Below are 11,844 nucleotides of genomic sequence, written 5' to 3' on the forward strand. Positions count from 1 at the left end.
TTATGCCACTTAACATTTATTCTACCTTGACTTTGCTTTGCTCGGGATATTTTCGATGGGAAATAATGAGTATTTTTACTACAACAGTTTAGGCAGTGGTATTTCTTCGTACAAGTGATTTTATAATGGATCAGTCATGTAGCCCACATCTTCTTCTAAATGTCAAAGTTTCTTATAGATTTTTTCAAATAAAAGGAGTATCTGACGAGAACTGGCTGATATAGAGTACACCGTTTCTTTGTCCGTTTTTGTTTAAGCATTCTGAAAATGATAATTGGTTGTTTACCCTTCTATCTGGCAACAAAACTGACACCTTTTTACAAGGAGTCCTGTTTGCATAGACCGCAATACCTGCAGTCATAATACAAACAAAAGTCATACCTCTGATAATGTGCACTGTCCTTGAAGTTGATTGGTCCACACCCGAGACAGCTTTCCTTAGAGCCTAGTCTCACATGGGTTGGACTAGATGACGCGTCATCTGGTCCATGTGAGACTAGGCTCTAAGGAAAGCTGTCTCGGGTGTGGACCAATCAACTTCCAGGACAGTGCACATTATCAGAGTTGTGTTCTTTTGTTTGTATTATGACTGCAGGTATTGCGGTCTATGCAAACATGACACCTTGTAAAAAGGTGTCAGTTTTGTTGCCAGATAGAAGGGTAAACAACCAATTATCATATTTTTACTGGCAAATGAGGTTCCCATAGTGTACATTCTGAAAATGTCTGTATCGGCTTTGTTTTCTAGCAGAGCAGCAACTTGTTCACTGCCTTATTCCATTTTAATGTTCATAACAAGGAAACTACCAGAGGCTATTTGTGTGGTATAATATTGTTTGATTGGCAATTATTCATAACACTTGTGATGGCTCAGTCTTGTGGTGTCAAAAAATATTTTAAGTCAAGTTTTCACAATGTCAAGTTTACATCTGTGGACAATGTGAAACATTTACATTAGGCGTGCAACAATGCATCCCCCGGCAAATTCAAGGTATCCATTACAAGTAGGAATTGAAAAACATGGATATGTATACACCAAATTCAATGCATGTACAGTATTTATGAATCTAGTCATTGATATTAACTGAAAAATGTATGCATGGAAGGCGGCTACAGTACCGCTGGATTGGCAAACTGGGGTTGTGGTTCTCATTTTTAAAAAGGGGACCAGAGGGTGTGCTCCAACTACAGAGGAATCACACTCAACGGCGTCCAAGGTAAAGCTTATGCCAGAGTGCTGGAGAGGAGGCTCCGCCCGGTGGTTGAGCCTCAGATTCAGGAAGAACAATGCGGATTCCATCATGGTCGTCGAACAATGGACCAGCTCTTTTCCCTCTCACGGATATTTGAGGGTCATGAGAGTATCCTTCTCCAGTCGACCTCTGCTCTATATACTTGGAGAAAGCATTTCCCCACAATGTCCTGTGAGAGGTGCTGCGGGAGTATGATGTACCGGTGCCCGTTTTTGTGCACTATCCGGTCCCTCTATTCCCGGAGAGCTGTGTCCGTATTCTTGGTGTGAAATCAAAAACGTTCACTGCGGGTGTTGGACTCCGCCAAGGGCGCATCTTGTCTCCACTACTGTTTATAATTTTCATGGACAGGATATAAAGGCGCAGCTGAGGTATGGAGAGTATCCAGTACGGGGGCATGAAGGTGGCATTGCTGCTTTTTGCTGATGACGTTGTCCTCTGCCTTGTCAGTCTTGCGATCTCCAGTATGCACTTGAACGAGGCTGAAATGAGGATCACCACCTCTAAATATGAGGTGATGGTTCACTCCCGGGAGGCGGTGGATTGTTCTCTCCAGGTGAGGGGGGGGGACAGCTGCCCTTAGTGGAGGAGTTTAAGTACCTCGGGGTATGTTTCGCGAGTGATGGTAAATGGGAGCGGGAGATCGGCCAGCGGATCGGTGCGGTGTCAGCAGTGTTGCGGGCATTGTACCGTTCCGTGGTCGTGGAGCGATAGTTTTCAAACAAACCTCGCGGTTTACCGGTCGATCTACACTACTGCCCTCACCTATTGTCATGAGCTATGGGGAATGACAAAAAGCCGAAATTAGGTTTCTCCCCAGGTTTTCCGGGCTCACTCTCCGTGATCGGGAGAGGAGCTCGGCAATCCGGGAGAACCTCAAAGTCCAGCCGCTGCTCCTCCGGATCGAGAGGCACCAGTTGAGGTGGTTCGCCAACCTGATAAGGATGCCCCCCGGTTGACTCCCCCTGGAATTCTACTGGGCATGTCCCACTGGGCAAAGACTCCAGAACCGGTCCAGGACACGCTGGCGGGACAATGTCGCTCAGCTGGCCTGGGAATTCCCCAGGAAGAGCCAATTTGTCACCAGGGAACGGGAAGTCTGGACCACCCTACTCAACATGCTGCCACCACGATCCCCAACATGGATGCAACGTTACCTCAATTGAATATATATATAGGACTGGTAGATGATCACGCATTGAGTCACCTAGTTACACAAGTTGTACGAGTCAGTAAAGTGTTTTTTTTACCCACCTGCGTCGTTATCCCTTCGTGTGCTTTTTTTTCTCAATTACTGTTTTCTCCTTTAGTTAAACGCATTGAAGGGTTTAACATCCCAATCTGGAGAATCCTGAAATTCGAGCAGTCAGTGAGGTTTTTCCTGGGCTTTAGAAACATATTTAGCTAAATTGATTTCCTTAAATATATGTAAATTTACAGTGTGCTATTTGTCAAGTCTGTGCGCACTCGGCATAATTAAACTGAAGCCATTTTGCAATGGACTTTTATTACCATTGGCAAATGGATCCTCTGCTCCTCCCAAGAAGTGACTGTACTGCATGTTTGTGGTTTGATATTGCCACCTTGTGGACAAAGGTATGGTACAAAAATAGGTATAAAAATATATATTTAGCAAAATGGTCTTAAGTTTGTAATCTTCAATTTGAATACAAGTACATTGACGTATTTGTGGAAGCTAAAAGCAAAGGATGTACATGAAAAAACAAGAGCTATTGTGTCATTTTTCATTTGAATACAAAATCGCATGTTCAGCAAACATTAGTTTAAAGTTTGATTAAAAGGGAAAATATTGCAATATATTCAAGTACGCAAAAAATATCGCAAGGACTTTTTTGTACTTTAAAAAACCTTTTTTCTCTGGTGAAAAAAATATTAAAATGTCAAGTTTATTAACTACACATGAGAAAACAATAATTTATTGAATTAATTTGGGTGATATTTGGAAATTTATTGTTCCTGTTTTTGACCGTTTGTGGCCTGAAAACAAATCTTCATTATATTGCATGTTAAAATACTTGCTGAAAGTTATACATTTTTGCGATACAATTACTCCAATTAGATTTACATTAAAAAAAACTAACCACTCAAGCATTTGCACGTTACATTTTAAAAAATCTCGCTAAATTGTAAGAATGGTCAGGAACAAAATTACATTTCCTGCATTAACATTTTTTGAGAAAAATATTTCACAACTCAAGTATTTGTGGCAGCAGTCTGCCCCCTGCTGTTCATAATACTTCCTCGTCGCACAAATTCCAAGAACACACGACAAATGGATTTAAGAAAAGAGCTCATCTTAATCATGTTAAAATGTGAATTAACGATTTGTGAAAGGGTAGGGGGGGGGAGATTGAAGACTAGAAACACCTCATAACCATTGGGATGTTTATTTGCTTGGATTAAGACATGGCATCTACAAATATAGTTTCAACTGTAATTAACATGTTGTATTGTCGACATAACATGAACGGTTGTGATTACACATCTGGAGAGCACCCTAACACCTCTTTGCAATTCATACCATCTTCCTCTTCTCAAACTCCTGAAAAACACACACAAACATTTACTACGCATTGTTTTGTCATGTCATCATTTTCAATGTCTATTTGCATCCGCATGTTTTCATTTGTGACAAGAGCCTTTGCACGAATATTAAAATGCATGTTTGTATTTTATATACATCTGAAAATATCTCACCTTGTACATGGTGTTGCCAAGCTGTGCAGGAGACATGCTCACTGCAACACCGGCCGCCTGTAACGCGGCGATCTTCTCTTTCGCGCCACCCTTTCCGCCAGCAATGATGGCTCCAGCATGGCCCATGCGGCGACCAGGTGGGGCCGTCAAGCCAGCGATGAACGACACCACAGGCTTAGCATTGGCACCCTGTGATATCACGTTTCGGGAAGGAACAAAAATGTCCATTAATTTAATCATGTACACAATTTAAAAGTTTCAATGGATAAGTAAACACTTCCACTTAAAAGTGGTAATATAGTGTCATAAAATGTAACAAAAAATATTGCATGCGAGTGACCTCATAAATGGGAATAAAATAAATGAGCAATGGCTACTTCATATATCTGTCTCTCCAAACAAAACTAAAAATATAACTCAGCAGCTACACGGCCTTCTGAAAGTGCATAATTTCAGCAGCATTGATTAAAATAAGCAAACTCTGGACAGGTTTTGACACAGACTCTCATCAAGAGTAAGGGTTGCTTGAATCAATATATGGAGACATTATTTGCTTATTTATTTTATGTATTCTCCCAAGTGATGCTTTTGCTTAGTTGGAGTTGTGATAAATGTGATGGTCTTTTCATGATTAAAAATGGAAAAGTACATTAAAATACAGTGATTGTGTTTTTATGTCAACATACTGTGTTGTGCTCTTTCAGATACTCTGCAGCATTCTCCTCTGCACTCCCACCAATTTCTCCAATCAAAATGATGCCTTCCGTCTTTGGATCGTTCAGAAATACTTCAAGGCAGTCAATGAAGTTTGTGCCATTAAATGGATCTCCACCAATTCCTACAGGATACAAGAACAATTTCAAATTTATGAATATAATTACATTATATGCCAGTTTACGTTATTTCAAACAATACAACTATATACGAACTTGTGATTATACTGTTTTCTAAAATGTATGTGAGCCACATTGACACTTACCCACACAGAGGGACTGCCCCAGTCCAACTTGAGTTGTCTGATGTACAGCTTCATAGGTCAATGTCCCTGATCTTGACACAATTCCTTCAAGAAGTTAATTTGCAAAGTTAATTACATACTTTAACATATTTGACTACATCTCTTAATTCACTGTCTTAAAACACATTAATCTGTCAATAACTAATGAAACATATTTCAAATTAATATTCATGAGTGTTAATACTGTTCTGAAATAAAGCAACGTATATAGTTGGGAAACTATGACTTACCTATCCTTCCCTTTTTATGTATATGTCCTGGCATGATACCAATCTTGCACTCCTCTGGCTGAAAATGTCAGTTAAAAATTGTTTCAATTGCATAAAATGCTATTGAAAGAAATAACAATTGATTCAATACAATCTGCTTCCATAAAAAGTAAAAAAAAAGATAAATGTCCTTTATATTTGCTTTATTGTATCAATTTTAAACACAAAGGTTGAAAGGCCAGCTTACATTGATGACACCTGGACAGTTGGGTCCAATGAGGCGTGTCTTGTTCTGCCTCAGCAGGCGATGCTTAACCTTCACCATGTCCAGCTGCGGTATGCCTTCTGTGATGCACACCACCAGTGGGATCTCTGCATCAATTGCCTCATGGATGGCAGCCGCGGCAAATGGTGGTGGAACATAAATCACAGTTGCATTCGCCCCAGTCTTATCTTTGGCCTGAAAAAGACAATATACATCACGATGCTTAATTGCACCATACAGCTTGAGATTTGTCACTAACTGCAATGCAATTTAAAAAAAATAAAACTCAAGCCGTAGATTGAAAACAAATCTTACCTCTTGCACGCTGTTAAAGACAGGAAGCCCTAAATGGGCTTTCCCCCCTTTTCCTGGTGAAACTCCTCCAACCATTTTCGCCCCATATTCCAGGGCCTGCTGGCTATGAAAGGTACCCTGCAAGATGACCAGTGTGACACATCACGTGTTAAAAGTCGAGGTATTGCTTATGTTGTACCAATAATGCCACCCTCACAAAAGCAATACTATACACAAGTGTACTTTTGTGAAAACAGAACTAAGTCGTTAAGAGCTCATATATATTGTAAAACATACTTTAAAAAAAATAATAAACTCTTCTTTGCACTTAAATAAACTCAAGAAACATGTGGTCAACTGGGAGTGTGTCGGTCGGCCTGTACCTGTTTTCCAGTAAAACCTTGGCAAATGACCTTGGTGTCTTTGGTGATGTACAGGTTTGATCGGGTTGCTGTGTAGCAGTATCTCACTCCAGTCCGCTCAGCTGCAGGTGACATGCGGTACCAACTCGTAAAGAGGAATTTACACGGTCTGGCTCAAAACTTTCCAGTGCATGGTGAAATCTCACCTTGAATAACACTAAACCCTTACCTTAAAAGTGAACCACATAACACATATGTTTTACTTAACAATATCACCAAATGGCATGTGCATTGGCAGAATAGAAATGTACACTATCAAGGTTACACTCATTGCAGTGCTAATAAAAAAGCATGGCATAACATGTCACCACCACATTGATAATATCTCAGTAGAGGCACATATCATACAATATGCACTGCTGGTGTGATGACTAAATTCCATTAAATGTCTCAGTAAAGGCAAACATCAATAGTGTGCCTCTACTGAGAATAGTTACAAACCAATGCGAGGACAGTCATCTCCAAGTAAGCATTGCTAAATAATAAAACGTTTAAATGTTTTGTTACTTGAAATTACATGTAAAATACAAAAATGGGCATACTACATAAAACTAATGTTCTAGTCTTGTCAATAATATCAACAAAAGCCGTTCACCACTAAGTGGCGGTGACGTCACAATGTCGCTTGTGCCATGTTAGGTGCACTTTGAGGCCACGTGAAGTGTCGAAGGCCCGATGGCAGGTCACGGACCAAACCCATGTGCCATGGGTTGACTGAGATGACTGGCAGATACATCAACTGTCAATTACATCACACCACCATCAACATACAATTTACAACAGATGGTCAGCCTTGTTAACTTTAGAAACGTCAACTCGTGGCGTCTACACTAGTTACAGTGGTCGACCGTAGGACCACCGCTGTTGTCCATGTTGCATTTAAGCCCATACCAGAAAAGGCAACTTATTTAGCTCAGCAATTGAGTGGCATGGCAAAGTCCACAGAAAAGGTTAACAACCAACCCTGGCCTTTTCTACAATTAAACTGTGCAGGATTTGTATTTATTTACTAAACACAAACATGAATAGGGCTCGACTAAAGCGCACTAATCGCCACATAGATACCCTCCCAGCCACGGACACAGCACAATATTAGCAACGAAAGTTGGCACCACCGCATACCAAAAGGGTTCACACAACCCTGGCAGCGCACACGAATCTACCGCAGTTGGAAATCAGAGACCCGGGGTCAATTATAATTGCGTCATTCGTAATAATTTGAAATGTCAATGTAACTTTATCATTCAGCAAACGGTGTTGTAGCTGTAAAAATAATTACCGTATTCTATCTAAATTGTGCCCGATATCAAGTTATACAAATATCTCATACACAAACATACCGATTAGATGCACCCCCAAAACACACCGGATTATAAGACGGATCTCCCAGCTTTTGCTTTAAAGTACAGGATAAAAGTGCGTCTTTTGTAACATAGACAATTGGGTAGTTCAAATAAACCACAAGCGTAAAAAACAGCATAGTTGAATTAGGCTATTGCAAACAAAATAAGTAGCTAAGTCGGGGTTCATCCAAAACAATCTGACGCGTTTTAATTTGACAATGGAAAAAGTTATTCTATTACAAACACGCCTACCGGATTATAAGACGCATTCCAACGTTGCTTTAAAGTACTTGCAGGGGGTGGGGGGATATCAGTGCGTCATAATCTCGAGAATACGGTAACACATTGACACCAGCTTCCCCGCGTTAGCACGTAGACTGCAGACATTTTAACTGCAACACAACGAAGCCATAACTCGACACAACACGACAGAGCAGCAGCACACATCATCATCCCATCTCTTCTCATCATCATCATAATCCTCCTCCTCCACTTGGCTCCGTGCCGCCACGCAGAGGTCACCGCCCGTCCTCAGGGCCCCCGGGGCTAAGTCGTAGTAGCAGCAAACTTCAACAGCCGCAGCAGCAGTGGCGGCAACGACGCTAATAACCGAGAGTGTGGTTGTGTTTGCAAAGAGAGAGAGACGCGAGCAGAGGCAAGAGACAGGGTGAGTTGATCGGTGTGAGACTCACAGAGCAGGCGGAACGCGAGGCGGACGCTGGACATGGCGACAACAGCTGAGCGGCGACCACAATGCAGCGCGCGCGTCGCTCGGGTGCGCTAGACACGAGTCGGCCGTGACCCAGTGACCCCGCGCGGCAGCCAATCAGCGCGCGCCGTCTCTTAAAGAGGGTGGGGCGGGGAGGCGTTGTGTGTGGCAGTGAAGGAATTTGCCTGGGCGGGTGGGGGGGAAGTGGGGGTAGTCGAAGGGGGGGGGGTTGAGGGGGGGATGGCGGTGAGGGGAAGACGGGGGGGAATGGGGTGGAGGGGAAGGCGGAGGATGGCGGGGGGGGGAAATGGGGTGGGGGTGGAGGGGGTAGTGGGGTGGGGGTGGAGGGGAAGAATGGGTGGGGGCGAGGGGTTACGGGGTGGGGGCGGGGGGGACGAGGGCAGGAAGGGGTCTTAAGGAGGAAATGTGAGAATCCAATACAGTACATGTTACTTTTGACTGAGAATAAAGGTCAAAAATATACTCACTTCTCAGTTCTAAGTGTCTATGTTTTTATTTCTCAATTAGAACGATAATAATCAAGTAGTTTAAGGAGGCGATTACATTCGGGATTGTCTCGTAATGACAAATAAGTGTCAATAACAGTTATTGAGATTTTATAAAAGTAAAAGTTAAGAACTTGGGACACGCGTGTCCAAGCTTTCTACAACAGCAATACAGTCCAGTATGTGTATAGAGGGCAACATGTCATCTCGGTCTGCCGTGCAAAAATCTGTGCATTCGTTACAGACATTCACCCTGGAAGCGATGACCGGTCCCTGACCTTTCGGAACTGGTAAACTGATTTTGAAAACTTATCGGTTTACGGCTTGTGATTTTAACAACCCGAATATTCCAACACAAATAAGTAATATTTTTAAAAACACGCTTTCATGAAATGTACCGTACTGTAATGGAAGAACTCCAGGAAGTGGCCCCAAAATGTACCATAACGTAAAGGACCATAGTGATTTACAGCCAACGTCAGTTGACCGTGGACAATTAGACCCAAGTCGAAACATCTAACCTATAAAAAAGATTGTTTACAAATATATTTATCTACTATTGTCATCAGTATGACATAAGTATACCAAGTGTGCAGTCGATACCACATTGGGAAGTGGGTTAAAATTGAGTTACAAGATTTGAGGATACAACAACAGACAAAGTGAGTTAAATAAAAGCGTGCAATAAAAAAAAACGGAACGCGCATTTACGCAGGAGCACGTTTCTACAGCGAACGTGAAACACATTTTGAGTTGAGCAAAGATCTTGTTCACTCGAATCTGCTCAACAAAGGTCAAAGTGAGATCTTGCTCAAAACATTTGCGTCTATGCGGTGCTCATCTCGCTCCTATAATCACGGCCCTGAACCAGTGGCGGAAATCCCATATTCATATGGCGAGGGTGAAACCCATCGGACATCCACTGTTGACTTCCCCACAAAGTGGTACCCAAGTTTTCGATTTAAAGCTTTCGTGACTGCAGGGATTCATATTCATGGTTCTTTCAGTAAAGTCACGAAGAATGGAAATAATAAAATTAAAATAAAACAATGGCATTCTCACATGTTAAGAAAAAAACGCCACGTAAATAAATTGCACGCAACTCTACGAATTTGAAGCATCTCTGCAAGTCCTTTTTGCAAGTCTTTGCAGAGATTACAATTGACCAGAATTGCTCTTTGTTGAGTTATTGCAGGATGAATGCAGAAGTCAAGCAAGCTGATATTAAAGGTTAACATTAGTATTGATATTCTTCATTCTTTCGGTATAGTCACGTGGAAGGGAAATAATAAAATAAAATAAATAAAATATCGCTGTGGTTTTCACACCTAATGACGATTGCTTGTGTTGCAATCGAAACGTCGTGGAAATGTTATTGTTTTATTTTTATTATTGTATTTCCCTTCTACGTGACTTTTCTGAAAGAACCAAGAATATGGTACGCAATTGTATCAACCTCGGATGGATGATGGGCAGAGTTAACCCACACACAGGATTTTAATTTGCAACCTTCCCCATTGCAATAGGCTCCTGCTAAACCACTGTACCAAGAACATTTACTACAACAAAAATTTGCGGTGTGCAAAGTATGAGCATGAGCAATGTTAATAAGGAAACAATTCACTTCCTATATCTGTCCCTCCACATGAACATAGACATATAAATTAATGTTTACACATCCCATCAGCCGGTAGACGGACTTCTGGGAGAGATAAACTTCACCTACATTGGTTCAATACTAGCAAACTCTGGATCGGTTTCAACATTTATTTACTCATCGGCAGTGGAGTAAACAAGCAAATGCACAATTACAGTATACAATTTGCAGCCATTTACCAATCCACTGCTGGATGAAGGCCTCCACACTGGCGTTAATGGGATTCGTTCGGTTTGAGCAAACTTCACCAGCTGGTCAGTGCCGCTTAGCGAAGAGTGGGCCAAGAACCGGTTCAGATATCACTCCGGATGTTGCTCGTGGTCGGGAAGCGCAAGGTTGCGTATAACCACTAAAGCTAACGACTAAGCCACCGCTTTACTTAACGATAAATAACCCAATTCATTTTTTTGTTTATCTAAATGTACATGTTGCTCTGTTGTTAATCCACTGCTTGATGAGATCCTCCTCGTAGCGTGGTAGTTGTAGGGGTTTAACACATTCCTGCAGAGCGAGCTGGTAGGAACGTTGGGTTGCTCGGTCAATGGTCAGGGTCAACGGCGGCGTGGTCTATTCCACAAATATGCCCGACTGTGAGGGCGGGCACAAGCCGGCGTGAGTAGGTTAAACGTTGAGTTTTATTAGGGCACCACGGGGTGACCAGCCCCTCCCCACCCAGCCCCACCCAGCCCCACCCTCCCCACCCAGCCCCACCCTCCCCACCCAGCACCTCCCCACCCTCCCCTCCCCGCCCAGCCCCTCCCCACCCTCCCCACCCAGCCCCTCCCCACCCTCACCTCTCCACCCAGTCCCACCCCTCCCATTTTTGGATGCACGACGGACGGACGGACACAATAATCCCCTATGGGCTGGTGGAACCAGGTGGTTCCTACCAGTATTACCATACTACCCCATACTCGTCAGCACGGGTTGGTGAAGGCAGGGAACGTACTGTGTGTGGGTTGTAGCACAGCAATGGATTTAACTGTATTGTCCTTTCTTTCCCACCACCTTATATAATTCCACTGCCGAAGAGCATATTTGTGCTTGGTGGTCCTGTAGGCATTCAAAACACAATGTAGGCTAATAATCTCTTGTTTGGCTTCTGAGATATGTATGTTGAACTTCTTTCGCACCGTACGTAGCCAACCGTGCTAATCTGATGACATTGGGCACATTCCAGGACATTTCGTCCGAGACGTTTATCCGATTAAATGCCGTTCAGAGAATGACATTGTTAAAATCGATATAAAGTGTATAAGTCGTTCCAAAAAAAGTATTCTACTTGCAAACAGGATGTAAAAATTTCGATTTAAAGCTTTCGTGACTGCAGGGATTCATATTATTGGATGTAAAATAGGATGTAATAGAATAGGATGTAAAAATGTCTACGATGTGTTTTTCTCTCTCCAATGAATCAATTTAAGAGAGAAGTGTGGGGCTCGCTGTGGTA

General features: G+C 42.5%; 1 protein-coding gene across 1 annotated transcript; it reads right to left on the reverse strand.

Moving 5' to 3' along the window:
- Positions 1 to 3,645: 3,645 nt before the first annotated feature.
- SUCLG1 (succinate-CoA ligase GDP/ADP-forming subunit alpha) lies at positions 3,646 to 8,337 on the reverse strand. The gene is made up of 9 exons (XM_078861434.1): positions 8,215 to 8,337; positions 6,141 to 6,241; positions 5,779 to 5,895; positions 5,446 to 5,658; positions 5,220 to 5,277; positions 4,951 to 5,034; positions 4,658 to 4,809; positions 3,972 to 4,160; positions 3,646 to 3,816 (listed from the first exon to the last, which is right to left on the reverse strand). Exons 1-9 carry the CDS (start codon positions 8,246 to 8,248, stop codon positions 3,790 to 3,792), a joined length of 975 nt encoding a protein of 324 aa, XP_078717560.1. The 5' UTR covers positions 8,249 to 8,337; the 3' UTR covers positions 3,646 to 3,789.
- Between the last annotated feature and the right edge of the window lie 3,507 nt (positions 8,338 to 11,844).

Source organism: Lampetra fluviatilis, chromosome 12 (assembly GCF_964198595.1).
Source record: "Lampetra fluviatilis chromosome 12, kcLamFluv1.1, whole genome shotgun sequence".
Lineage (NCBI taxonomy): Eukaryota > Metazoa > Chordata > Hyperoartia > Petromyzontiformes > Petromyzontidae > Lampetra > Lampetra fluviatilis.